We start from the raw sequence: 27,861 nt of genomic DNA, 5'->3' as shown, positions 1-27,861 counted from the left end.
ATGTTTAAAGTGTTCTTCTTTTTTTGCAATCCTTACTAATATGATATTACTGATATGATCTTAAGAATAAATTGATGCAAAACATATATTAGGTTGATCATTTATTGGACTTTAATAGTATTTTTATAATAAAAAATGAACGGCCCCCCATAGCATCACCATTTTGATAATAAAAAAATCCACATTTTCCACACAAACAACTTGAATCATGTTTTAATATGAAAATAGTTTTAATGAATATATTAAAATGTTTATATTTTATTTAGAATATTTTTTTTCAATTGTTCTATATAAAATTTTTGAAAAGATGGTATTTCGGCCCTAGTCAAAATTTAGAAACTTTAAATCAACCCCCTCGTGAAAATTTCTTGCTCTGCCCCTGCATGGCCTCTTGTTAGCAACCATAACCTATAACCAGCTCCACCGCGATGCATCTCAAGGACCCCTTTTCGTTTCTAAAACCACATGGCATGGGTTCTAAAGGTTTGAATTTAATTTCGATGTTCCATCATCCTAATCCTTAATTTTAATGGCGAAGAATTTCAGAACTAAATATGATGCAAATCTTGGCCACAAATCTTAAACTCTGATGCAAATCCTCTGATTTTAGTTGGAATGCAAATGCATGAACATGTTGGATCTTACAGATTATCCAGTTTCGGCTTTTACTAATCCAAATTTTGAATATATTTTCTTATTTCGGTTTCAATTAAACAAGTTGGAGCTAAGTTGAACTCAATAATGCCTATATGATTGTTATTTATTCACGCCTCTGTCTTTTGATGCTTGTCATTAAATGCATAAATCATACGAGTAATCTTCCACTACTTTTCGTTCATGAAAAATTTGAATTCAATCAAGAAACTTGAAGACAAGGATGAAAGAAAAAGTTCTTGCTCCAAATGGGGTATTAAAATGTAGTAAAAATCTGCTTTCCTTAATATCTGGAAGCCTCTATCCAACAATTTCAGTGGAAAACTAGAGTGGCAGTGAATGTATTTTCCGTAAATGGCGGTCCCTCTAGGGAAAAAGTTCAAATGGTTTGGACCGGTGACGAAATTTTCGATTTTTGAAAAATCGTTGAATGTCCCGCCAAATTCAGGCGGAAAAAACAAAGAAGCGAATTTTGGGTAACGGCTACCTGTTCCCCCGCCATCCAGGCCTCAATGGAGGCGGCTAGGGGTTTTCTTTGTAGCCCTAAACGGCGCCTGAATCTGAGGATCGGAGCCCTTCCTCCGCTTGATCCGAGGGAACGCGGAGAATCAATTCGGCGCAGAAACAAAGGAGTTGGATCTTGCGCAGCTCCGTAGTTGCTTTCCTTTCGTCCTTTTCTTCTTCTCTTCAGAGTTGGAGTCGGAAGGAAGAGACGGAGGACCGAAGAAGGACTCGAGATTTTCGGCCTTTCTTGAGCTCCGTTCATCCTTGGATGTATCTGCTCTCTCTCTCTCTCCCTTTGTCTGTCTCTCCTTATTGTCTTCTTCTCTTGTTTAATTAAGCGCAGAGAATCAAAACCCTAACCCCTTTTCTTCAACCCCTTTTACAGAGTCGTGGGGACGTGGAAAATTTTGGCGACTCCTGTGCGATGGGAGTCAGAAGTTCTGAGAAAGAAGTAAGGGTCTCCCACTCTCATCCCCTGTGCTCTCTTCACTTTAATCATTTCTTGGCATAAAAAGTATGCTCATCTCGAAGGCGGAAGCGTTTTAGTCTTTCTAGGCGCATTTTCTCCCAATTTGCAGCCGTTACCTACTTTATCTACCAACTCATTATTGCCCTTCCTCTCCATTATTGCCCTTCCTCTCTCTTTATTACGCACAGGCATGTGCTTCTGCCCGATCGCGGCCGTAAGGATGATGATGATGATGTTTCTGCAAATCGATGTGGTTGAATTTTATATTTGTGATCTGAGTCGTGATCGTCTGCGAATCGGATCACAATTACAATTTTTTATATAGAAACTAATTTTTACAATATTCTTTTGGCGTAATAGTGTATATATTTAAAATTAAACTAAAATTTAAAAATTGTCATGTATTCCCATTGATTTCAATTGAAGAGGGTATGGGCTGGATTTTATTTTATTTGGCAATTTAGGAAGCTACCAGTGAGTGTTTTATGTTTCTCATCTCTTCTACTTTCACATAAGAACGAAGCGTGGTAATTGTAAAGTTGTAAATCAGATTTTTTTGTAATTGAAAGAGTACTTAATACTGATGACACATAAAATTATTCTGTATATGTAGCAAATTTTGGAAAAGATTAACTAATCCCCTGAATGATTTTTAATTCAACTTCAACAAATTATATTAAAATTTTTAAAATTTATGAGGTTTAAGCCAATATGGTCTACTCTATAAGCTTAGACAACATAGAAATAGAAAAATTTGTGCGAGTGATACTTTGCTAAACTATGGCAATATATGGTAAGAACTTGTTTGAGAGCCAGAGGACCTTAAGGCACATTTGTGTCTCAGAGAACTTATTAAGAACTCACTCATGTAGTGGCGTCGTGTGTTACCTTTTACTATTTTAAAAAACTATTTTTGAGTTTTCATTTTCTATATGCTTTATATATGTTCGATTTATTTTTCAAAAAATAAATCTCAAAATATTTTTTCTTGCCGATTCGTAACTGACTCAGAATCTGCGAGTCCTGCTCGAGATTCGATTTAATAGTCTGCCCGAATGCGACTTTTCCAAACCATTAATTGCCTTTCTGCCGCAATATCATCACGCACCCCTTCCTGCATTCTTTTCATTTACTGTCAACTCCGCTCATAAGATTGCTTTCAGCAACTGTGAGTGAATATTATTCATGAGTGCATTTATGCAGTCTTGTCAATATCATATCAAGCACCATAACAGCAGTGCGCTGATGCGGGTTTCTGTAAGCTCTGGATCACTTTCTTTATTCATTTTATTAACAGTTTTAATTATTTTAACTTCATTAAATACTATGCATATCGGCTGATATGTCGATGGTGCTGATGGCCTGATACTGATACTGGTAAGTTCGCTCTGGCATGCCTTAAAAGAGACTCAGACCAGAAAAACAAGAAAGAATAATTCTCAGACTGTGATGCTTCAGAAGAATCATATCTGGGTAATCAAAATGGACGGCTGAAATTAAGGGGCTTGCTGGATAGCTTGATGTTATTGATTGATGAAACGGTGCCTGTGTCAGTTTGGACATCTATAGGACAGCACTCACGTGTACCACGAGAATACGGGAAATTAATTTCTTTCTCGGAGTCATGCTTTAGTCATTAGTTTAATAAAATTTTAACAAATCGATGTTTTTCAGGGACATTTTAGGTAGATATCTGTCTTTATCCAATTGTTTAGGACCGGTTGACATATTTAATATTGTTGAATAGATGTTGATGGTTAAAAATTTAAAATCTATCATTTAGAAAAGCTGTCTCGTGAGCATAAACGATAATTTATGATATATCATGTTGTTTTTAGCAATTATTCATGGTGCTTTTAACATAGCATAAGGTTGGATGCAATTGAAACATAACAAATGATTTTTTTTTTTTAATTCGTTATGAGAAATCTCAAAAACTGCTGCCAAAAGCCTTGAAAAACTGTGGTCCAATGAAAAGCATTGCTAATACATTTATTGCAATAGGTTCCTACGAATGGATTTTTTTAAATCCAGCAACTTTCAGCGGCTCAAATTTTTAAAGATTTTAAATTTATTTGATGCTGTATGTTGTTGGATGGATAAAATAAAAAAATATGTCACCAAAAACACCATATACTATTGCCAAAGGTATCACGATGAACTGCTGCTGCATTGTAAATTGTCACTAATGCTCCTGTCGAGACTGTTGTCGGCGGTAGATTTTATTCATTAACTTTTCATCAACATTTGGTATTAGCATATTTGAGTTCATGAGTATATATATATATATATCAGCCGGCTTTCAAATGTTGTTGGATGACTAAATACTGTAAACTCACTGTTAAAAAACAACGTAAACAGTGGCTGCACCATCAACATTGCCATTTTTTCCTTTGTAAGGTGCTTCTACAGACGATTTTAAAATATCTTGTCATCCGCCATATTAGGCAATTGGCAGGCGCCAAACTTCTTCTTCGTTTCTAGTATGAATCGAATTATGACATTTTTCTCAAGTACAGGCCACTGGATGTTTTTTAATAGCAAAAAAGAAGAGAGAAGAAAGCCAATTAACTGGCACCCTGTTCACCGGCATGCGTTGTTTGTGAGAGCGAAGTCTGGACAAGGGATTCCGCATGATGAGGCCTTGAGTTGGGAGACCAGTTTGATCAGATCCAACCTGGAAAATGCTTCCACTCTAGGCGTGAGCAGAAAGGCTGTAATCCACTCGCATAAACTGATCAAATAACTGGGTCTGATTGGGTACAAATCATGCAGCTTCATGAGGCAGTTGACTTATAGTTCATTCAGTGATTCAGAACCAGACTGAACCAATCAATGGTTCTATCTTAGCCTACAGATTCTAGATTCGAGGTATTCAGACTCAGTCGTCGGGCTACATGAATTTCATGGATTTACTGCTTGGCACCAAATTCCTAGACTAGCAGCTCGTGCTCTGCGCCCAAATGGACTGGTTACTAAGTCGATCATGCCCCATTTGAGAGTTAGTCCAGTTGACTAGACCAATCTGAGTATAGACAACGGAGACAGATCATGCCTTGCTGAGTCCTAATCTTGTTCCGTTGACCATCGTTTGTTTGGGAGACAGTTCCCTGAGCGAGTACTTTTCCAGTTGTAATCTTTTGTCATGTTGGAAGATGCACCTCCCAACAATTCCTGCCATGTTTTCTAGATATTTAAATTTTCTGTTAGAACCATACTTTACCTGTTGAGAAAAGAATTTAATTGCCTCTGTTCCGTAAAATTGGCAGCAATACCATTGTTAATACTTAATCAACAGGTGGCTTCAATGGCCACCATGGTATTTAGGCCTGTGAAGTGTAGCCAGGCTTTAGGGCCTACTTTCATTTTTCTACCATAAAAAGGCCACCATGATGTCTCCTGTGGTGCCATATCCAGGACAGTCACTAGACAATAAATGGCATTTGATCGGTTGAGCTTGTGAGCAGTTGTGCCTGACATGGACAGTTAATGAGCAACAAGCGCATATTTATGGAGCTCATTGATGTTCTGACCGTGGTGGTAATCGTTCACCATGTCAAGCTCGTGAGTTGGCTGTGCGAAGTGGTGAAAATGATGGCTTTTGCGTGCTGTCTACTGGCTTCCTAGCTCCTGCTTGTTATCTTTCTTCTGAGGCTGAAGAAACCACTCTGTGATGGCTTTCTTAAGGTTTTCTCATTTTTGGGCGTGTTTGGTGATGTCGATATGCTTGCAGGGAGGCGACTCGGCTGTTTTCATACATTTTAACAGCACTCCACCTGCTAGAACGCGATTTACTGATGCTATTTTCAAGTACTCCCTGCTGGACAAGTATGGCGGTAATCCATGTTCCAAGAGTGACTGCTCTTTGAACTGTAAGGTAACGTGCCTGTCGCTCTTCTATAAACTCTCTCAGTTGTATTTCTGAAATTTCTAAATTAAGTTTTGATAGACTGATTATCGTCTCATGTGATGGTGGAAGTAATATTCCCCAAACTTGTTCAGTCATGTATGGTAGCCTGAACTTTCCATAGATTCTTACTGTAGCCTTCAGGCCGACTCGTGATACTTCGTTGAATGATGTTACCCTTAACCAGAAACATGCGCTGATCTGTTGGTACAGATCACTGAGGTTTCTACTTTTTTTCTCGCAAAACAGCCACAAACCATGAATCTTTCTTTTCTATTCGACTTACGTTTTAAAGCTTTTGGAGTTACATTGCACGGAAGAGCTTGGTGACAAGCTCCCAGCATGGTCAGAGAAAAGAAGTAGGACCATCCAATATTCTGATGAATCGGCACCACCTGGCGTCGGGCATTTCTGTAAGTGACTGTTTCTATGTAAAAGTCGCGCAATGAAAGAGATGGCAGGGACACTTGTTTGTAGAATCCTATATTATTTTCTTTATTTATTCAGATAGTTAATATAAGATTCTCTGAATCATTCCTTGAGAACCATCTGGCCTAAATATGGTAGTCATGTTCCTGTTTCAGCTATATATCTTGGAACCAAATTTCTTCCCCATATTAAAAGTTCTGAGTTTGGTTTTCCAGGAAACGAAAACGTCAAGAAAACTGTACGAAACGATCATTACATAACTATGATACCATGAGATGCTTTAAAAGCTAGTTTTAAATCCATCGGAGTGCGTTTTTTTTTACCCTCTCCGTTCTTGCATTTTTTGCTATATTTTCAAATAGCAAATGTGATTAGGAAAATGAGTTGCAGATATTTCTGGAAGCAGTTCCACTAGTCAATCAACTCCGGTCTCAGGGCGTATTTGTATTTTATATCTGTTCATCTACATCCGAAAATAAAAGTGTCATTAAGAAATCAGTGGCCGACTGAAGCGGTAGTTGCACACTCACTCAACTATGTGACAATGGCAAAGTCACGGTTTTACCAATAATAAAATAAGCAGAGATAAGTAGTGTGCAGGAGTTGCACCTTCCTAGCTAGCTAAATAATTATGGTTTATCACCTAGCATTAGATGCCATGATTAGAAACCAACACGAGCAGAGACAAATGGTGACCAGGGGGCCGCAGGCCGCACCTGATTTTTTTTATAGAACTTCAAAAATGCTTTCAAATTTTTTGACATAATCTTTAAAATTTTTAAGGCTTCTTTCCCCGAAAAAAAATTAAAAGAAAATAACTGTGTCCCCCTCCCCTAAATTTTTTTTTATGGCTCCGCCATTGGAAACGAAGTAGGGGGCATCCCTTGCTCCAAATTCGTAACTGAGTGCTCTCCATATGGACGTTAAATGTCTTACTGGTCTTCTCATTGTTACGTCTGGTTTTCATTTCAACAGCTTGACGGTCAGCCTCTTAAAACTTGTCCAGTTGGGCGTCTAACGTTGAAGAATTTGACTGCAAATCAGTATCACGTCCTGCACTTGAAAACTGCAACCTCAGTTGGAGAAATAAATTCTACTTCTTACAAATGGTTCATAGGTGAAAGCAATGATCTTGCTATCTTTGTCTATTTATGTTGGAAAATTAGAAGTTCACTCCAGCTGTTTGTCTCTTCTTTCTTCTCTGTTTGATGCATCCTGGCAGATACCATTGCGCCAACTGCTTCACTTTCCAGTCCAGCTGGCTTTACAAATGCTGAGAATATCTCCATCGACATTACTTTTACTGAGGCCTGCACCGGTGGAGGTGGATTTAGGTGTGTAATGCTTCGACTTGCCCTGTAAGTCTCTTGTTTGCCATGTTGACCAAAACTCAAACTAATAGGATTTTATTATAGTTCTTGTTCAATATCAGTAGACACAAGGACATGGTTGAAACAGCAAGTCTGCAACTTTAACTAGACAGCAATTGAGCTTGTGCAAGAAAAAAATCTATGAAAGAAACAAGTGAAAGAGTGTACATGCATTGATAGATGAGCCGCCAGGGTTCAACTCTCATTTTGAGTTATGTTTATCTTGGTTCTTTACAAAGGGAGTAACTAATGAAACATTTTTTATGCGTTGATTACCTTGAAATTGATTAGAAGGAAATAAAAATAGTACCAATACTAGTTGACAATTATTGTCAATAATGGGTATAACATATGACGGATGATCAGAAAAGATAGCAGTCCAATAAGGCATCAACCAATTTGAATGCTTGGAATCTAACATTAAAATAATCAACAAGCGTGTACCTGGATTACGATATGCAAACGGATAAACGCTTAATGCTAGCTTGAACAGGTAACCATGAACTAAAAAGTTCAATCATCCAATTAAAAGTAAAGCCACTAGCAGGGAAAAAGCGAGTGTGAGGAATAAGAGATCTATAGGCTGTGCGCGTAAAAATTAATGATTCATCATTTGCTTTACTTGGCTTTGGTTGTGAAAACGGGATAATATGCGGCTTTGCTGTGTCAATTTTATCAGTTTCCCCTTTCCAAATTATGTAAGCATTGGTTGATTGTTCCGCTGTATGCTTCTTGCTTTCAGGTACAAGTGAACGGCCCTGCCAGTTTAGATGCATCAACATTTCAAGCAATTAAACCAGACTACAAATATAGATTGGTTATTGCTCTTTCAACAAGCATTCAGTATGGACGTGTGGTGGTTGAATTGGCAGATAACTTCTGTTCTGATCAGGCAGGAAACTTGTTTACGAGATCAAATGTTTCACATTTCATTGTGCGATTCGGTATGTAACCTTCACCATTCTCCTTCTAATGCCTGTCTTTGGTATCTGCCCTTGTTTTCATGAATACTCTTTATTCCTTTGTGCGTTGTAGACAGACGACCAGTGCTCGGCAGTTTATGGACAGTCATTCCTAATTACAAATTGGAGATCAATGGGATCCCACGGACTGTATTAGCAACTAACCAAATGGATGACCTGAAATTTTTCTTGGACTTCAGCGATCCTATAGTAAACACAACAGAGGACATATTAAAGATGTTGCGAACCACTGTAGGTCGACCCACACCAATCCACTGTAAAAGCCGTGGAAATAGGCGATTTGGCTTTCGGGTAAGTAACCTTCACTTCTATTAGTTCATGTAATACTGATTTTCTTTCTCTTCTATTTCCTGCATATAGGAACTGTTTAAGCATTAAGACTTCACACAGAATATAGAGAGAAGAGATTGTTTTTTTTTCAGAAGTCTGTTGGTTAGCATGAGAGGGATGAATATGCTGACCCCTTAACTAAAGCACACCACAACCTTGAAAAGATTAGTGTAAGACCATTTTGTTAAAAATTACTTGTTCCTGATAGAGTTGAGGGTGGGTATTTGTTTTATGTTGTGGTTTAGATAAGGGCATCAAAGTGGTTTTTCGTGGGCCCACACTCTGTTAATGGAAGTTTTGTTGTAGTCTACAGAATTATGTTAGTTGCAATCTGATAACACTTCATCTTCAGAAAAATGGCATAATTTTCTACAGTTGGGCACGTATGTTCTGCACATGAAGAAATGGACTTAGCTGATGTAAGCATGACCATGACAATTGAAGAAAAAGGAGCTAGATACCTCAGAAACTCTTTCTATGGTTGAACTTAGATGGTACAAGCACAAATACCAGAAAGCAACATTTGCACTCTTTATAAGCTAGTGCAATTTCTTAACCAGAACATACTAATCTCAAAATGAATTTCCCTTTTTTTCCTAGGGCATAAGAAAGCTTCACAAGTTTTTTTTGCTTATTCTCAAGATTTTTTTTGGGCATCTCCCGGACTGAAAGTGAATCAAGAGATTTATTCATTTACTGTGCCTCATATGGCACTGTTTTCATCAATCATCATTAATTACCTTCACTATCTTTAGCTGCTAGCACGAATGTAATCTCTGAAACCTTCTGGATCATTAACCGCTAGCTGCTTACATGCATGTAAACTTGCATGTCATAGTTCAATCGCCTTTTGCCACGGATCCCTGAAACTGTGAACGATTCCTAGGCTGGATTCAACTATCAGTCTGCAATTTTGTGCACTTAGTATTTGGCAGAGTGCAAAAATTGCCAAGGAAACAAATGATCAATCAGAATGGCTTGCTGTCGGATCAGTTGCTCGAATTTATATCTCATGCACAATCTTTTCTTATGTACATTTAACACTTCAGCTGGCACGCCATTGTCAGCTTCTACGCCATTGTCAGCTTCTTACATTATGATCTGGCGAACTGGATCTGAATTTCTATTACTGAAAAATGACACGCTTCAAAACCTGCTTTTGTAGCTAAAAAATGTGTCCAGATCTGAGATAATCACAATCAAGCTCCAGTCTTCTTCTCTTATTGGACGAACAGGTGCTGCCGTGTCCTATGTTTTGCCTTTAATATTCCTCTATGGTATGTGCATACTCTGCATGCTTGCTTAGCTTTGTATTTAACCATTTAATTTGTATTATTTACTAAAAAGGATAACCACAAAGAAAGAAAATGTTTATTTTTTTCACATGGTTGTTTTGCAGATTCAAGAAGGCCAGAGGTAAAGCTGAGTACATTAGGAAAAGCTATAGAACCTATCGTCAATGTGATGGTTGAGTTCACAAAGCGTGTGTTTGGATTTGATTGTACTGGGATACAAGTGGGTGGGGGGAAAATTGCAAGGCAGGTGCATACAAATAATTACTTGTAGTGTCAATCGGTTTTGGTATGGTATATCATCATTGTTGTTGCTGTTGATATTACTTAGCATGTCTTCTTTATTCACCAACAGGGAAACGTCTGGTAAAGTAATTTATCAGAAACTCGGATGGAATAGTATTACGAGTCCATTTCTGACTGCCTTATTATCTGACTAGGATACAATCTCCATCTCATGCATCCAATGTGCCGGCTGTCTTCTGCATGCTTGCCTTCCCCAACTCGTCACTGCCTTTCCTAGTCATTGCCATGTGCTTGCGATTTCAGAATTGCAATTATTCGCATCGTTTGTCGCAAAAAATATACTATAGCGCTGGCTATCTAATACGTTACAGATGATATATCATGCCCAGACTTAGAAAAGTTTATTTTCTTATCAAATCAATAATATGACTAGTTAATCTGTTGAAGTTTATATACAATAAAAAATAACAAATAAAAGAAGACTTCCACGAAATGTTGAAGGCAAATTTGTCAGGGCCAACCACAGACTGATGGCTTGGTGTTTCCTCCCCAAGGAAGATACAAACTTGTTGGCTATGTAAATCATTATGACAGGATATCTCAATTATACAAATAATTTTTTTTTTTAGCCATATGACTATCAACTGACATAAACATGTAAGGGATAATTAAATAAGTACAATTTCTGTAGCTACTAAAATCTGTCGTTTAATCTGCTAGACATCATTTACGCTCCCAAAAACCATCTTGTTTGCTTACAGGAACTCATGGCCATTCTCCTTTCATCCACTCAATAGAATTGTGTGTGTCCAGTGCAGAATGCTTTCAAAGAATGAGGATGACATTTTTCGAACATTGAAGTACTCTTTTATGCTTTGCATCTTGCAGTCCTTTTTCATCCTTATGGCAATTCAGTAAGATATATAGATGGGGTTAATTATGAAATGGTTTGTTTTAGTAACTATTACCAGTAGAGTAATAGCGATGCTAAAGTAGTAGTGACAATTCACTTGTGCCGATGTTCTATCATTGTAAAATATTCTTCATTTCTGTTATTATCCAAAAGACAATTTCTTCCTCAGCTGAATAGTAATGATAAAATCCTGCTCAAATGGGATCTCTAGAAAAACATACTTATTGTTGCTAGACTGACAGATCATGGTGCAATCTTTCCTAAGTGTCCATTCAAGTAAAACAAATCTGCTATGCATTTACATACATGCACTCACACACATATGTATATTAAGTTAAATTGTCTTAGGACTGCACAGTTCCTAATGCAGGTCTTTGCTGGCAAGTTTATAAATTCTTAAGTTGTCTCAGCCATTTGCAGGTTTAAAGAGCTTTCAAAAGCTCTCTATTTAATAACTATTATGGGGGAACCTGGGAATGCTGTATCTATACTTGTCCCAGAAGGAAAAGCAAATGATATCTCTGGAAATACAAATTTGGCTTCCAACGACTTGAAAGTGATGTTCGGTAAGAAATAAATGTTGGATTACGTTTTGATAATTCGTCATACACAAATGTTTTCTTCTTGATAACTGGTTGTCTGAAGACGAAATTCCAATTTCATTTTGATTTTATCAAGCTTAGTTCAAACGTTTGTGGATGCTGATGTGCATCATCAATTATAGATTCACTCAGTTGTCAGAGAGATGGTGGAGTTAACCCACGTGAAACTCTTTGCCTTTGGACACTGTTACGAGAAGCATCAGAGGACCGCCACTACAAGAAACATTAGAAATTGCATGCCCTCTAAAGTAATAAAAATATAACAACATTCTCCTACTAAAGTTGGTAGTCAGTTGAGATATGGATCATAAATTTCACATGGTGCTAGACTACGGTAACGTCATGGGTCAAAGAAGCTCTTGTCAATTTACACCAATCAAAAATTAATAAAGCACCGATACACCACATGATAGATGCCAGCATCTCTGTTAAATTTTTTGACTTATTATTGTATTGGAATTGATAATCTGTTGTAAAACACTCCCAGTACAATTAATTATCGGTCTTGTTGTTTTTGCTAGTCAATGTTCATTTGCTCCTTCTTCCAATCTCTGCAGATATTGTACCTTCAGTCTCTATAGGGCTGTATTCATTCGTGACTGTAGGCTTCTTAGCAACTTCCTTAGCAGCTACTTCTCTTGCATTGGCCTCCGCAAATCTTGCTGCTACAGGTGCATTGATTGAGGAGCTGGCAGGTGCAGATCCATCTAGAAATCTTCTAGTAAGTTTCAAACGTCAACTGGTTAGTTTCAATGAAATCATTCAGTTATGTCATATTGGATCTCCATATCCCAGCAGCTTTTGAATTCTAAAGAAAAATTGAGGTTATCAAAATTATTTTAGCGTGAATTCTTTGCTGACATTATTCAAATCATGAGAACTTGTGTAGGGAATGGTTGGACACCTGCAAGTATTTGCCTTATCGAGTTGGCTTTCATCAGAGTTGTCAGAAGAATATTTTCATACTGTAAAAGGTCTCAGGTGGCTCATTCCCCATGCTCGTGTTCCATGGAAGAAGGAAGATACATCTCTAGAGGTTTACCATCAGTATCCATATGGAGGTGCTGACTCATTGCAGATTACATATGGAGACTGGCATACAAAACAACCTCTTAATGATAGAGAAATAGATGGCTATGTTGGAACCCGATTCATAAACTATGGTCTTCTACTCAACTCCACCGAGTACTTTACATATTTTCTGGTTGGTAGCCTGTTATCATTTTGTTATTTCCGTTTTTATCTTTTCAAATTGATAAGCATGTGTGCTTTTTTGAAATTTGTTACACTATTCTGATGTTCTATCCTCTGCACAGCGCCGGGAGCCATTATCTGCAGCCAATGTGATAAGCAACATTAGCAATTACACAGGGTAAACCATGACCCTTCCCAAACTCTCCCTCTCTCTCTCTCTCTCTCTCTCTCTCTCTCTCTCTCTCTCACACACACACACACACACACACACACACACAAATGAATCACGCTGTGTCCTATATATGGTCCACCATTATTATAGACGTCAAGGCCCCTATGAAATTTCTGACTTGTTCCCTATAGATGGCAGGATTTCCAGAAGAACATGTTCTGGCTTGGTACCGTGGGTGGTAGTTTAGTTCTGCTGCACTTATTGATACTCTTCTTGCTAAAATGGAGAACAAGATCATCAGCCAAAGGGGAACTCTCCCTTCCAAGATTTGAAATTTTTCTTATGATTATCTTGCTTCCTTGTTTATGCCAGTCATCCGCTTTTGTTATTAGAGGTATGGACTCTTCTACTACAATTTTCTAAAAATTCTTCTCCTGCGCTGATATTTACTAACTTCAAATATAACAAAAGGGGGCACGACTGGCGGAATCACTGTTGGGGCGCTTCTGTTGGCTCTTCCTGTTGCACTTGTTCTATCAATCTGCCTTTTCATGATAACTGCAGTATTCATTGGGAACTTCGTACAATATAAGAAAATTATCATTGACAACGGCGAGAAGGTAACATGGCATAGCCGTCTCTTGGATGCAATTGCTGGGAAACATACAATAGGGAAATGGTGTCAAATGGATAGGTTGCCATCTACTTTTCTTTCAAGATTCGGGATTCTATTTGAGGATTTAAAAGGTCCTCCGACCTTGGTGTTTGTTGAGAACAGTGAACCTGGGAACGTCCCCACCTGGGTCACCAGTGACCGCAGTGGCATTGGAAGGATGAGGGCCATAAGTTCTGATGATGGCAACAATGATGCTCCTCTGCCTACTATAGAGAGGATTTCTGGCTCTGCTGACACAGCGTACATAGTTATTGATCTTATCAGAAGAATATTTCTCGGCATTGTCTTTGGCGCCTATCCACTCGAGGCCTCGCGCCACCAAAGCATTCTGGCCCTTAGTTTCACTATGTTGCAATTCCTATACCTATTTCTGCTGAAGCCCTACATCAGTAGGGGAGTTCAGATGGTGGAGAGCGTCTCCCTCCTGTGTGAAGCTGGTATTTTTGGAGTTTCTTTCTACAATCTACGGACTCGCAAACTAGAAGACCAAAAGGCGATCGGTATTTGGATGCTTGCCCTGTTTCTGATGAGCTTTATAGGACAGCTCTTGAATGAATGGTATGCACTGATCAAGTGTCTGCTAAGGCTTCCACAATCTGAGAATCCTTCTTTTAGTTTAGGAATGAGGTTTGTTGCAAAAGGCCTTGTTATTCCTTTCCTTCCAAGGAAGTATTGGTCGAGATTTGTTTCCCGCAAATTCTCTGAACCAAAAACATGTCTAGTCCCAGTGGTTCCATTAAATCCTGGGCCAAAGATGGGGAACAGAAGGGGCGGCCCAATGCATGTTGACACAGCAAGTGCGTCGTCTGCAACTGTGGTTCCTTTGTGCCTTCCAGACTCACCAGTTCTTGATGACCAGCTTCAGTTGTCAACTCCCTTGCCAGAAATTGCAGCAGTGGCTCATTTAGGATCAATCCCCAGAGGCACCTCTTCAAGCACCAAGAAGAAAAAGATGAGAACAGCGGATTTGAAGAGTCCAAAGGGACTCAAACTTGCTTCCAAAAATGAGATAAAGCTAAGAGAGTTGGCGAAAGCTAGTTTTCCAGGAAGTAGAACTACTGAAGGGGTTGGTCCCAGCAATGCTGCGCAGGACTCCTTGTTTGGATCCTCTGATGAATCGGAAGCCTCATCTCTAATAGCTCAGTAGATGAAAGGTCAACTGGAAGATTCTTTCCTCTAATGGTGCTTAAGAATCCCAACATCCTTATTATCAGAGGAGATTAGGGTAACTAGCATCCCAAATTGTGGGCACCTGCAGAAGCAGTAGTATGTTTCGGGCTAGTCTGCGGCCCTTGTTGTACCTATGTTTTGAGTTTATTTGCAGGCCTTGTTCTGTATCAGGCTGATGCCCTCTATTCGTGCCCCTTCATTTTGCCTTTCTGGAGCAAGGAATCCTGTTGAGCTGTGTATCATATTAGATTTTTTCTGGCTGTCACAAATCTGGAGAACATGGAAACGATAGTCTGGGCTAGTAAAGCAACCTACGCAAGAGTTGATCACTGATATGAACAAAAGAAGGTTTGCTCATAAACAGACGAGCAAGAGATTTGGTGATTTCATGCATCGTTATTTGGTTGGCAGTAAACAGCAAGCTTCATGGAACTGGTTGTCGACCATCTGAATTTCACACCAGCTCTAAGTTCGTAAAACCCTATAGTGGTAGAGCTTGAACCTCGGGTCTCCATTTAACGACTGAAGCCTAACTTCACTACGCCAATGCCCTTGGGGCTCGAAAAACTGAACTTATCTTTATGAATCTTCTCATTATGGACTACGGCCACCTGTTCTCTTTACATTATCTGCAGACTCAAATTTAAAACATCCTTAAATTAAAACAAATGGTAGTAATAGGACAACCTGAAGTTTCATTAGATTAAACAGGTTGCTGCTTTCATGGCCCCACAAATACCCGAAAAAATATCACCTCCCTCAAAATGACGGAGTTAACGTGAGCTTTCTTCTGGAAACTGGCAGAAAACCAATGGGTTCATATTAGAAAATCAAGAAATGTACAGCTCAGTTTTGTGTAAAAGCTGCCTGATCTTCTCCATGAGGCAATGCAACCCCATGTGTGGGGCTCTTGCCTCTTTAGAGCTGAAGGTGTCAAGTTCAATCCCTTAATTAGCGAGATGGATAGAGTTCTTCTTGGTAATTCAAATGCTTATGTTACCTAAACGGATCCTCATGGGCACATGGGCAGAGTTTTTGTTGGCAATTTGATTATAGAACTTACCAAAAAGGACGATCAATCTATCAGTGTTCTATTCAAATTGAAATAATGCACAATTATGTGTCTCTGGCACATTCATCAATTGAAACAATCCACAACCATGGGTTTGCTGAACAGCGTGAACTTAGAGCACAAGAACAAGTTTATATGAATCAATTATAAGGATCTATTTGCAGCAAAAAGACAAACCATCATGCAGGAGTACTCTTGTATGAAAAAAAAAGCGACCTGATATTTAAAATTTTTCTGATACATGCTTAACTTTTGCTGACAACTGCAAAGTGCTTTAAATCGCATAAAACTATAAACACTTTTTATAGTCCTATTTCAACTTAAAAACTATTTGTTACTTAAAGAAAGGTATGAACATAATTTCCTTAACTGAATCTTTTCTTTTTACTTTTTAGAGTACATTATGAGAAAACAGGGAACAGCAAAACTCAAAAGACATGTATCGCAAAAACAAGAAACATGGATCTCTTTTCTGAAACCAGGCCCGAAAATTGAGTACTTCTGAACAACGTAAAAAGAAGATATATTCTTTCAACATCAATGAACCTTAAAGATCTTATCTTCATCTCTACAGGTGTCATGATTCCAGCGGCCATTTATTCTGGAAAAAAGCCCGTCAGAAGCTCTTTTACTCTTTCTTAACGCACCAAAACAAGATAAATCCAAATAAGAGAAAAAGAGAAAGAACACACTAGATTTAAGACAATATTTTCTTATGTCCACAGCCGCCATATAAAATAATTTTCACTGTCACATAAACATTAAACATTATGGAATATAAGCCTAAACTACATCCTCATAAACATGAGATTAAGGCAAAACCGGCAAAAGAAATGCCATCCATTATGAATTAGGCTCCACACTCCAACACATTCACAGCATCCCAAATTTCATGGAATATTTTCTCCATTCCATATTGGCCACCTCATAACTTCAGTAAGATCTTTAATTTCACCCTCATGAATTTTTGTGGCCCACCATTCTAAAATCCTCTCTCTCTCTCTCTCTCTCTCTCTCTCTCTCTCTCTAACCAGATTTCTGTCAAACACGTCAGCGTGTAGCAAGAGGCTGAGGAGCCAACTTTAGATTCTGCTGCTGCCATTTGGCCTGGCGTTAGCCAATCAGGATGCTGATTCCTATCTCCAAAGGATAAGCCCCTCTATGCTTTAACAAACAGGCAATCTCTCTCAGACATTCTGCGCTCCCTAATAAGCGGAAGACAGAGAAAGAGGGAGGTGGGCTAGGAAGAAAAAGAAAATGGCGTCCGCTTGTGCCTCCTCCGCCGTCGCCGCTGTAGCTGTTTCCGCTTCCAGGCATGTCTTTTTCTCTGCCCTTCTACCCATGTCACCCAAAAAGCTTAGTTTCTCCTCTTAACACAACGACTGATGTGCATTTCTGTGTGATCTTCTTTCCTTTTCCAGCTCCCAGAAAAGTGGGAACTCTTTGGCAGCAACAAAGGCCTCCTTCCTCGCCGGAAGGTCGCTCCGACACCGGAAATTGGCGACTCCGGTGGTCGCACGTGCCTTCTCCGTGAACGCCGAGGCTGCGCCAGGTAGACCGCTCTGGTTTCCTGGTAGCACACCACCAGAGTGGCTCGATGGAAGGTAACAAACCGCTACAACGATACACCATTTTGATTTCGTGTTATTGGTGATAAAGATTGTACATTCATGTTTCTTACAACATATTAACGTGGCCTAGGTGTGTAAAAATTGTTTCGAATATCACACTGTAAAAACATACGTAAATTTTCATCTACTTTTAGAAGTCTTTTTTGTTTCATTAAATTAACTCTTTCAAGAATAGTTATCCTGGTATCATGGTAAAACAATAGTTCTCTACTGAAATCAACTGTGATACTTTCTAATGATATCCCATTGAATGGCAGCTTGCCTGGAGACTTCGGATTCGACCCTCTTGGCCTTGGTGAGTGACTGTTCTAAAGGCATAAAGATCTCTCTCTCTCTCTCTCTCTCTCTCTCTCTCTCTCTCTCTCTCTCTCTCTCTCTCTTGCACATCCTTGAATTTGGAAATGGGTATGCGCAGGGTCCGACCCAGAGAGTCTGAGATGGAACCAGCAGGCAGAGTTGGTGCACTGCAGATGGGCAATGCTGGGTGCTGCTGGAATCTTCATCCCTGAGTTTCTCACCAAGATAGGCATCCTCAATACCCCATCTTGGTACACTGCTGGAGAGCAGGAGTACTTCACAGATAAGACCACCCTCTTTGTGGTGGAGCTCTTCTTCATAGGCTGGGCAGAGGGAAGGAGATGGGCAGATATCATCAAGCCTGGGTGCGTCAACCAGGACCCAATCTTCCCCAACAACAAGCTCACAGGAACTGATGTTGGCTACCCAGGAGGCCTCTGGTTTGATCCCCTGGGTTGGGGCTCTGGCTCCCCTGAGAAGATCAAGGAGTTGAGGACCAAGGAGATCAAGAATGGAAGGTTGGCCATGTTGGCCGTCATGGGTGCCTGGTTCCAGGCCATCTACACCGGCACCGGACCCATCGACAATCTCTTCGCCCACCTTGCAGATCCCGGCCATGCCACAATCTTTGCTGTAAGTACTGTAAATAAATTTCAATCATGTAGGAGTTTTCTATGTTCTTTACCCAGTCATTCCCGCATCCTTGAAAAATGATTGAAGAATGGATTGTTCATAACATGAATCACCTTCCATGGGCAAAGGCTCGAAAGAGAGAGGGTCTTTCCTTTTCTATGTTGTTATTTTTCCATGTACTGTAAAATCTTTGCTTGTCTATATTGTCCTTCATCCATCTATTTCGAACATTCTATTGAATGAAAATGTTTGTGTTTTACAGGCTTTCTCCCCAAGTGAGAAGGGAGTTGTGCTGCTGCAGTTGATCCTAGAGAGAGGTTTTGCTGTGTAACACTCATGGGCTTGAATCTTAGAGCTGAAAGCGTTGCACAAGAATTCTGCGCCATATTGTAATCTTGGGTTGTATTATGCTTCCAATCTGGATCTTGAATATGTCAGTGTAGTGTACAAAAAATTTGGTTTCTTCTATCAAATTCAGCATCTTTATTCTCTAGTTATCCAACACAAATTATATACAACCTAGAAAAAACCTAAAACACACCACAGACGTTCAAGCTCAACACCTAAAGAATATCAATCTTCAAGAACAGCAGAAGAAATACTCGGAAGATCGACGCCTTACATAGATCAGATCATGCTTTGAACAGGGATCTGATTTTATAGTCTCTATCTCGGGTTTTTATAAGCGATTTTTTTTTTTTTGAATATTGATCACGAAGTTAATCCTTCTGAAGATAATGTGAGGAAGTTAAAGTTATAAAAATTAAAGAATAAAAACTCTAAAAAAATGGGTTTTAATCTACTAGTTTTCTTATAAAAACATTGATCAACATCTAAAATAGTTATTCAAATATTAAAAGCCATAACAATATTAAAATATACTAAAGATTATTTCTGACTACCAAAAAAGTGACATTTTCAATTTGACATGCCATTATTTTTTTCTCTTTTTCCACATTTTCTTGAAAAAAAAAGAGCCACATGTGTGACATCTATAATGTTTTAAAGTAACGAGAAAATTTTAAACGACCTTCATAGCTGAGAGAATACTAATTAAAAGCAGTAATATTCCATGTCCTACATATTGACTCGACGTTTCAAACAGGAATCTGATATTGGTAGAAATGCGACATTAATTGGTCTCTCCCGCAGATGGAATGACTCAAGATATGGTAAACAAATAAATCTCGAGATATAATTTTCAGCTTGGCAGAAAATTGGTTAACAACATTCCTGATGTCTTTGATAGAATGAAGACGACAATTATGCAATTTGGTCTCGCTGAAAAACGCATTAAACATGATTTCTTTTTAGGGGACAATAGTGACCTACCATGCTACAAAGTAGCACCACGAAGATATAACAAGATTCGGGTTATATCTCTGATTTTCTTTTTTTCTTTTTTTTTCTTTTAATAACAAGAAAGTGAGAGTGAGATCCAACCACCAAGCCTTCTAAAGACGACACCATGAGAAAGCTTAGAATATCTGTGACATAATTTTTGGGATTTTATGATCTTCTCAGGCAAATTCAATTTCAAATATGTACAAAATTCAGATCATCCGTCGGATGCCGAAAAGTGTTGTAAAATTTTTCGTCCGTTGTAGTAATTGTCTGTTCAGAAGGAACTGTGTTCCAAAAAACACAATGTTTTTGTCACCAAATGCCTCCATTATTATAGAGCATGTTTGGCAACCGTAGTAAGTTGTTGCTAATAAGTTGTTGCTGCATGATTATGATAACACAATGTTTTATGAATCTACCCCATATATTAAGTAGATTCATGGATACTAACAGCTTGTTACTGTTGCCCAACGGGGCCATATGTGTCCAAGGATTTGAGAAAATATGATTGTCATATATTCTTGAGTTTCATACGCTTTTATGTTAATGTTTATGGTTTTTAGGGTTTCACATCTAAGAATATTGTTGGTGGCAGGTTATGATCCGCTAGAGAAGCTCATGGCTGTTTTTAGCGTATCAATTGCATGATTAATAGAAAGCACATAATATATGTTTTAACTTTTTTCATTCTTAAATGTGCTTTTTCCAGATATTGAAGCACTAAAATATTATGTTGCCATTGTAAACTTGTTCAACATTTTCTAAAAAAATAACTGCCCAATTCAAGGGCATGGTTCGCGCAAATAAGAAGGATGCAAACGGTTCGGATTGGTGCCCCATATTCTATTCTATACTGGACTAATCATATCAGATTCTATGTAACCAGATTCAGATTCATACTCAAATTTAGACCTTTGTAACTTAATTTGGATCTGACTAGCATAAATGCCGACATTTATATGTGATCTGATAGAAATTTTATGGGATTTCAGTTGGGTATCAGAATCGTGCCAGATTCAAATACGGAGATTAAAAAATAGATCAATAATCAAATTATTCAGCCCATTTACATCCTGCGAACGAGCAAAGATGAGCAATATCATATGCCGAAAACATTTTTTTCTTACAAATATCTAGGCAGTAAAGATATTTTTGCATCTATCTTCTTGGAAAAAAATTCATTATTTTTCAAAGTGATATTTTTTCATCAAACACACAAAAGCTCTTTCTTTGTTTTTTCTAACAAAATATAGAAAAACGTTTTGCCTGAATAATGGAGGTTATACATGTATCGTTATTTTTATAGCCAAAAGGGAAAATCAGCCTTCAACTCTACCCGTAAAACGGCAGAAGTCCTTCCTCAACTTCAAAAAGTACATCTGATTTTGACTTGCATGCTAAAATCAAATCTTACATCTCAGGAAAACAAACGCAACCAACCTATCTCTATAGAAATGTCTGATCCATAGTGGAGATATTTTTGCCCAGAGATTAAATATATCCGAAGTCTCTCTGTCTTTCTCTCTATCTTCCACTCCACTTGAAAATTGCAGCTAGAGATTAATTTTAACACGAGAACAAACTTTTACCACTAGGCTGTGAGTTATATCACCGGATCTCATTTTTTCAGATATAATTGTAACTCGACGTGTTTGATTGCCCGAAGACTCTTTCTGGTGATAACTTTAGAACATCAAGTAGAAAATCCTGGATTGTCAATGCGAAGTCAGGTCTGAGAATGAATACTTCATCGCATATCAAAATTTTCAAAGATGCCTGTTTGACGGCCGAGGCCTATACCCGATTCTTTCATTCTCTCTGCGACATATTTGCCTGAACAATCTCGTTAAGACACGATAAACTGCTTCAGTTCTAGAGAAAATTTTCTGTTTCATGGAAGTTATTGTACAGTTTTGCCAAAAGTTCCGGAGTTCTGAGCTCCAAACTTTTTTTTTTTCCTTCTTTTCACAAACTTCCCCACCGTTATAGAGCATCGAATATTTCAACTGAAGAAATACTTTGTCAGACGCCTAGTAAACATTTCAAGAAGGAAGAAAACTCAAACAAATGCAAAAAGCAAAAAATGCATCAACTAAATTGTATCATTCAATCTTTTCCTTTTCAATATACAACTACTTCTTGTTCTTCTTCTTTGCAAAAAGCAAAAGAAAAAGGCATCAACTAAATTGTACCATTCAATCTTTTCTTTTCAATATACAACTACTTCTTAATTCTTATTCTTCTTCTTTCAGAATTCAGATCCTAAAACTGGCACCAACTTCGTTGGCAGGCAATTGTGCTTTCCTCCCTTAGAAAGGAAAAGGGTTGCTGAGAGTAGGAGAGCGTTCGTTAAGGGGACCGACTGCTGCTTCTAACGGAGAGAGTGACGGGGATGGGGCGGCCGGTGCCGGTGCCGCCGCAGCTGCTGCACGGCATCCGCGCCGAGCCGGCGCACGTCCTGCAACCGACGTCGTCGTCGGACCAGCGGGAGCAGAGGCAGCTCATGCGGCCGGTGCCGTTGCAGCTGGGGCAGCGGGGCCTTCGCTCCCCTCCCGCCATGGGCTCCTGCTCCATAGCCGACTTCACCAGCATCGCTCCGGCCAGCACCCCCAGCCCCGTCGCCAATTGGGTCAGCACCATCAGACCCATTCTTCTCTCCGGCGTCGCCTCACCAAGAGAGAGAAGAGATAGCTAGAGACTCTTGGTGGTGCTAGGAGAGGAAGGCGGAGGCTCATCTTGATATCAAAGCGAGTGAGAGAGAGAGAGAGAGAGAGAGAGATGGTCGGAGGATGACGGTCGTGCCGACGTGGTTGGTAGTCAAATTGCACACGCTACAGAGAGAGTGAGAGAGAAGAATCCTCCAATATTGACTGGCCCTCTGGTTTGGAATCATGTGTGATATTTCCAGGATCGTTGTGTGCTGGGAAAGCAAAGATTCTTGCCTTAACACAACAACGATGTATCTTCTCCTATTTTCTCTCTTTCTGTTGCTTGATCTTTTTAGTTTTTAAATTTCAGTCATACTTGCCTATTGCTTCATTCAAATTTATACGCAACGAATAAAGAAACGGACCAAGAATTATTGAAGTCTGATTCACATGAATGAATTTTCATAATAAGGTAGTAAATTCTTAGACAAAAAGAGCTGACATACTGTTGGGGGAGTTGCTATTTTTCCGATGGCGTGAAGGAAAAATCTAATTGACCATGATGAATTCACCTGTGTTTTGTGCTTTGCATGGAACGCATGAAATCTAATCCCTCGCACCCCAGAAGGCAAAAGTGGTTTCTTACCAAGAGAAGAGTGTGGATGATCATATATATAGAAGCGAGAACAACAGCATTTCCTTAATTTCTACAATGTGTCATTGCATTTCCAATTTGGTTCTTGCTTCTAAGTTCTAACCAGTCCTCAAAATTCCATTGCTTATGCTAATGTAATGTTTCCAGAAATCAGCACTTCTACCAATGTTTTTAGTTCCCCTTGCTTTGTTCTTTTCATTTGTAGGTGATTACTGGGCTCTAGCTTGAAGAAGGCCAATGCCCATGTTGTATGACTGGTATCAGTACAGAGGGCTGTCAATGGATCGAAACAAAAATGCCAATTAATTACTAAATGTCATTCAGGTTTGTTAATGAAATCCAACATGAACAATATGTTCAATTTGGGACGTGATTTGTTCTCAGATATGCAGCCTAATCCAACTGGCTTATTTTGGCTTTGTTCACTGGTGTAGGTCTAGGTAATTAACTTCGCCTAATATCAACCTCTGATCAAAAGATGTGGTCCTTGAACGGCTCTGCTTATTCAAAAGGGAAGAAATGACAGAAAAGAAATGAAATAAAAAAGTGATGAGAGAAGCTGAGGGTTGAAAAATATTATGATCGCATTACGTAGCGAAAATCGTTTTAACAGCAGAAGAAGCGTATATATAGGAGAAATTATGGGATAATTATATATAGACAAGATTAAAACAAGATATCAGCAGAGAGTCATGCAATTACATACACTTAATATAGCAAAAGATAATGTGTATTAACAAAACAAAATAATTTCCAGGCCTGTTCAAATGAGGAAGTGCTGAGAACAAGCCAATCGCTTCACAGAAGCAGGTTTTTCATTAAGAAAGAGAGACAAGTTTCCCCAAGTTTATGCCGTCTGGGAAGAAGCATACAAGACCCGCTTTCTTCTTTAAGGGAGAGAGACTAAGTTTCGGTCAAGAACTCAATACCTGTGGTCTGCCTCTTAGCACAAACTGGCAATGGTCTGGCTGCCCAGCTTGCTTATCAAAGAAAACTAAAAATTTACGATCCCTAGCTAGTTTAATTTTTGCAGATGTCAACCGGCGCTCAGTATTCTTTCAGGCCAAACGAGTCACCAGATTCCGGCACAGCTTTCTGGCTGTGTGCAAGCCTTATCAGACTCATTATGCAATTGAAAACATATAGATCTTATTGACTTTGAATTTCGCTATTGGAATCTGATCCTGCCCAAGCCATGTCCCATCTGACCCAGACCAAAGATAGAGTCGACACTATCAGATCTGACCTGTCGGCCACTGAGCCTATCATTCTGTACATGTTTCTTGTTTCAGAAATGAATTGCCCATGGTAAAAAAATTTACAAATATTTTTGCTTATCTTCCACAGATGTGAACTAGGTTCCACAATTTTGTGATTCCTTTCCACGTTTGTGGGCGGAAGATGGCCACGGACTCATTCATGTTTCTCCCACAATGGTGCTGCCTTGATTTCCATATGTTGGAAGAAGAAAAATTAACTGACTTGCTCCACCTGCCGCTTCGGTTTATGTGAATTTAAACCATTAGATGAAAAAGCTATCTTTTCCACACATCATGTTTCATAATATATATGTATGTATATATTCAGATTGTAGGCTTTCAAATGATCAGAATCAGATTGAATGGTTGATGCTTAAATTGACAAAAGAGCATGTACTACCTTAATATATCATCGTACAAATGGGAGAAAGACAACAGTAAGATTACAGAGTAAAGTTTTAGCTATACTTTGGTCATGCAGATCAAAGAAAAGTCTTCTTCATGCTCCTTTTCCGAAATAACAGATATTCCACCAAAACAGCCATGTTTTGCTGCTCTGGAAATTGTGATCCTGAATTCGCTATTTGGAAAAACACCATCAACCATATATGCAGCAGCTATGCATGCAAATACAACTATGCAAATGCAGCGTTCTATGCCTCTACCGTGAGCATCCATGGCCACTTTCACATGCAGAATGAAACATACATAGAGGATACATAACTTTAGTTCCAAGATTCTTCAATTTCAGATTGAAAATTTTGAAATGATGCCAGATGATTGGCATAGGACTGAAGAAACAGTTCAGGATGTTGAACTAGTGATTCTGGGCCACATACTGTTCTGCCCACTTGCATGAAAGAAGAAGAAGAATCTGTTGGATCCAGTGGCTGTCAATGCACAAAAGGATGCATCCGACGGCTGATATGTCTTACTAGTGCATCCTGACTAGATAATCATTTTTTTTCTATTTTATAGAGAAAATATGTTAACATACAATATAAAAGAGATGTCTATACATTTACATGGTCAGAATTAAATGTATGTGCCCAAGTGCTAACTTTGAGTTTGGTGTCATCTCAATCGAAATCATTTCTGAAGCGCAAAGAATCTTCGTATTGGATTTGGTTTTCGAGAGACTTTTATTTAGGGTCCTAGTGTTTCTTGAGATTTCCTGTAGGGCAGAAAGCTAGTTGGAGTAATTCAAGTTTAACTCAACAGCTTCAGGTGACAAACTTCCTAACCCGGCCTTCTGTTGCAAGAGAATGGTTAAAGAAGAACCATCAACACTAAAGGTTGAAAAACGATAACTTCTATGAAGGTAAAACTCTCCTTATTAAAACTTCATCCTCGAAAAGAAATTTGCACGCATTGGAACGTAAAATCTATTAACCTGAATGACATCTTTATTCACCTGTCTGGAGGCTTGAAAGCGATGCACCATTTTAAATTTCATAAATTCAATCTGTCATGGTAGGTTAAACCTTGCTGGTCTCTCCACATCACTCCTTTATATAATATATATATATATATATATATATATATATATAAGCAAGGCTTAGGGAGGTTCAAATAGATGAAAGCAATCTAATCTGCATGTAATGGTTCTACAATGAGCGCTTTTGTTCACCTGTCTTGGAGGTTAAGCATAAGGCTTTCAAGTTAAAGAAGGTCAAGAATTCAATATCTGTGGTGTCTATCTGTCAACATAACCTGGGCAGAAGTCCACTGAATCCACAGCTACCCAAAGACAGAATTTTTCATGCTTGTACCTTGAAGGTTTCAGAAAAGATTTAGGCCTTGAGCAACCTCCTAAGACAAGCCAGCTGCTGCTCTGAAATACCAACAAAAAATGACACTAATTCAGCAATGCATGGTCAATGTAGCATCTATCTAGCCAGCCCTAGTGTGGAACAACTGACTGATCGGGTTGTAGCTGCAAACTTAGGGAAAGAAGGAAGGGGGTGATGGGTCTGATTGTGTTAGCCAAACACTGGCTTTTGGTGGCTTGGTGTTGGGCACAGAGATGGGATATGTGGCTGCTAGTGGGAGACCATGATAAAGATATGATTGTACATCCAAAAGCGACCCATCCTTTTAAGTGTTTCCTCTTCCTGAAAAAAGATTGACCCCATCTGGGAACCAGGCAGAGCACATGTCCACGCCCAGCACGCCACCTTTTCCCTTGAGAAAAGCAGTCTCTCTCGCTTCTCTGGCTCTGCTAGAGTGGGCCTCCCTCTAGTGCTCTCCAGAAACAAATAAAAATAAGATTGAAGATGTATGCGCCCTGCTTATGTAGGACTTGACTATAAGGCCTCCCACCACCCACCCACAAGCAAACCAGTCCACTTGCACCTTTGGCATGTGCCTCTCTCTCTCTCTCTCTCTCGCTAATGGCTGGTGCACAATGAAATTTCAATAGAGCACGGCTTTTACTTTCCTTGGTCTTGATCCACCACCCTCATGGTCCCATAATGCACTGACCCGTTCTGCAACTAGTTGCCCAAACATGCAAATGAAAGATGGATGTGGAGTCCATGAATAATGTTGGTTCGCTGCCACCTGCCCCACCTGGGGTACTGTTTCAAGGTCCACCTACGTAGACATAGTGTTGCATAGGCAAGGTTACAGGGCCTTGAATGTGATGTAGGACGGGATATCAGGTGGGGTTCCACATGTCAGAAGCTTTAGGCACAGATGAGTTGTGCAATAAGACGCCTCTGCCTAGCTTTAAACCAGCTTAAAGAAAACCGAGTTCAGTGATCTGCATTATTAGTGTCACACCTGTTCATGTGATACTTCAACACTTGGTTTCCTTGCATATCTGCATAACTACAGCCAATTGCAGACAAGAATGAGCATCCAAAAGTATATGTCAACTTTTTAAGAAATTCATGAAATAATCATGCAACTGAATTTTTTTCTAGATCACAATTACACCATATAGTATTTTAACATCCATATGGAATGTTGATCCTACAAGGCAGGCTTCAGTTTTGATTCCCTTGGTCTATCTGGAGAAGAAAAAAGGGGCAAGAAAAGTTGGTACACTGCTGACATTGGGGAATCTGCAAAATCTGGCCCAATTATATCTGATGTGTTGAGCTGCATACTGGGTCTCTAGTGGAATTGAAAAAGAAGCCAGTAGACATGGCAAGACATGATCAGACCAATCACAACTTAATTCAAGAAACAAAGGATGAAAGTTCAAACTGGGGACACCATCCGATTAAGAGGATCACAGAAGTGAAGATTGCAAATTTTGGTATATTTGGGAAGTTCTGGATCGTCATCCAACAAGCAACGAAACACCATGCATTACTTTGTTGATTTAGTTAATTATTGCCTGCAAAAATCAATACTTGACAAGCAAGAGTTAGATGACAAAGCTAACGATATAGGCTCATAAAT

At 39.0% G+C, this 27,861-nt stretch overlaps 3 protein-coding genes across 11 annotated transcripts; 2 read left to right on the top strand and 1 right to left on the bottom strand.

The window, feature by feature from the left end:
* Positions 1 to 5,075: 5,075 nt before the first annotated feature.
* On the top strand, positions 5,076 to 15,197 carry LOC116257275 (uncharacterized). Of its 9 annotated transcripts, none has more exons than XM_050078575.1 (13): positions 5,076 to 5,504; positions 6,939 to 7,080; positions 7,186 to 7,297; positions 8,076 to 8,277; positions 8,369 to 8,607; positions 9,812 to 9,923; positions 10,046 to 10,184; positions 11,518 to 11,663; positions 12,257 to 12,420; positions 12,589 to 12,903; positions 13,016 to 13,071; positions 13,257 to 13,459; positions 13,537 to 15,197. In XM_050078575.1, exons 5-13 carry the CDS (start codon positions 8,464 to 8,466, stop codon positions 14,886 to 14,888), a joined length of 2,631 nt encoding a protein of 876 aa, XP_049934532.1. In that variant the 5' UTR covers positions 5,076 to 5,504; positions 6,939 to 7,080; positions 7,186 to 7,297; positions 8,076 to 8,277; positions 8,369 to 8,463; the 3' UTR covers positions 14,889 to 15,197. The 9 variants fall into 9 exon arrangements, with proteins under 9 accessions (XP_049934532.1, XP_049934531.1, XP_049934530.1 ...); XM_050078574.1 differs by having other exon boundaries at positions 7,186 to 7,321; positions 8,373 to 8,607; XM_050078573.1 differs by having other exon boundaries at positions 7,186 to 7,321.
* A 1,938-nt stretch (positions 15,198 to 17,135) lies between these two features.
* On the top strand, positions 17,136 to 19,037 carry LOC116257098 (chlorophyll a-b binding protein, chloroplastic). The gene is made up of 4 exons (XM_050078941.1): positions 17,136 to 17,296; positions 17,405 to 17,587; positions 17,872 to 17,909; positions 18,030 to 19,037. Exons 1-4 carry the CDS (start codon positions 17,241 to 17,243, stop codon positions 18,623 to 18,625), a joined length of 873 nt encoding a protein of 290 aa, XP_049934898.1. The 5' UTR covers positions 17,136 to 17,240; the 3' UTR covers positions 18,626 to 19,037.
* A 2,935-nt stretch (positions 19,038 to 21,972) lies between these two features.
* Positions 21,973 to 22,823, bottom strand: LOC116257869 (uncharacterized). Its single transcript, XM_031634875.2, has one exon. The coding sequence runs from the start codon at positions 22,535 to 22,537 to the stop codon at positions 22,238 to 22,240; it is 300 nt and encodes a 99-aa protein (XP_031490735.1). The 5' UTR covers positions 22,538 to 22,823; the 3' UTR covers positions 21,973 to 22,237.
* Positions 22,824 to 27,861: the final 5,038 nt, after the last annotated feature.

This window comes from Nymphaea colorata, chromosome 7, assembly GCF_008831285.2.
Source record: "Nymphaea colorata isolate Beijing-Zhang1983 chromosome 7, ASM883128v2, whole genome shotgun sequence".
Classification (NCBI taxonomy): Eukaryota; Viridiplantae; Streptophyta; class Magnoliopsida; order Nymphaeales; family Nymphaeaceae; genus Nymphaea; species Nymphaea colorata.
The sequence above is the reverse complement of the archived record's forward strand: the minus strand, read 5'-3'. Positions and strand labels throughout refer to the sequence as shown.

Bases quoted from the DNA above. Each gene is read 5' to 3' on its own strand.
- LOC116257275 (XM_050078575.1), top strand. From the start codon at position 8,464: ATGGATGACCTGAAATTTTTCTTGGACTTCAGCGATCCTATAGTAAAC. The intron at 10,185-11,517 runs GCAGGTGCATAC...AGCCATTTGCAG, and splicing joins GGTGGGGGGAAAATTGCAAG to GTTTAAAGAGCTTTCAAAAG. The intron at 11,664-12,256 runs GTAAGAAATAAA...CAATCTCTGCAG, and splicing joins CGACTTGAAAGTGATGTTCG to ATATTGTACCTTCAGTCTCT.
- LOC116257869 (XM_031634875.2), bottom strand. From the start codon at position 22,537: ATGGGTCTGATGGTGCTGACCCAATTGGCGACGGGGCTGGGGGTGCTG.
- LOC116257098 (XM_050078941.1), top strand. From the start codon at position 17,241: ATGGCGTCCGCTTGTGCCTCCTCCGCCGTCGCCGCTGTAGCTGTTTCC. The intron at 17,588-17,871 runs GTAACAAACCGC...ATTGAATGGCAG, and splicing joins CCAGAGTGGCTCGATGGAAG to CTTGCCTGGAGACTTCGGAT. The intron at 17,910-18,029 runs GTGAGTGACTGT...GGGTATGCGCAG, and splicing joins ATTCGACCCTCTTGGCCTTG to GGTCCGACCCAGAGAGTCTG.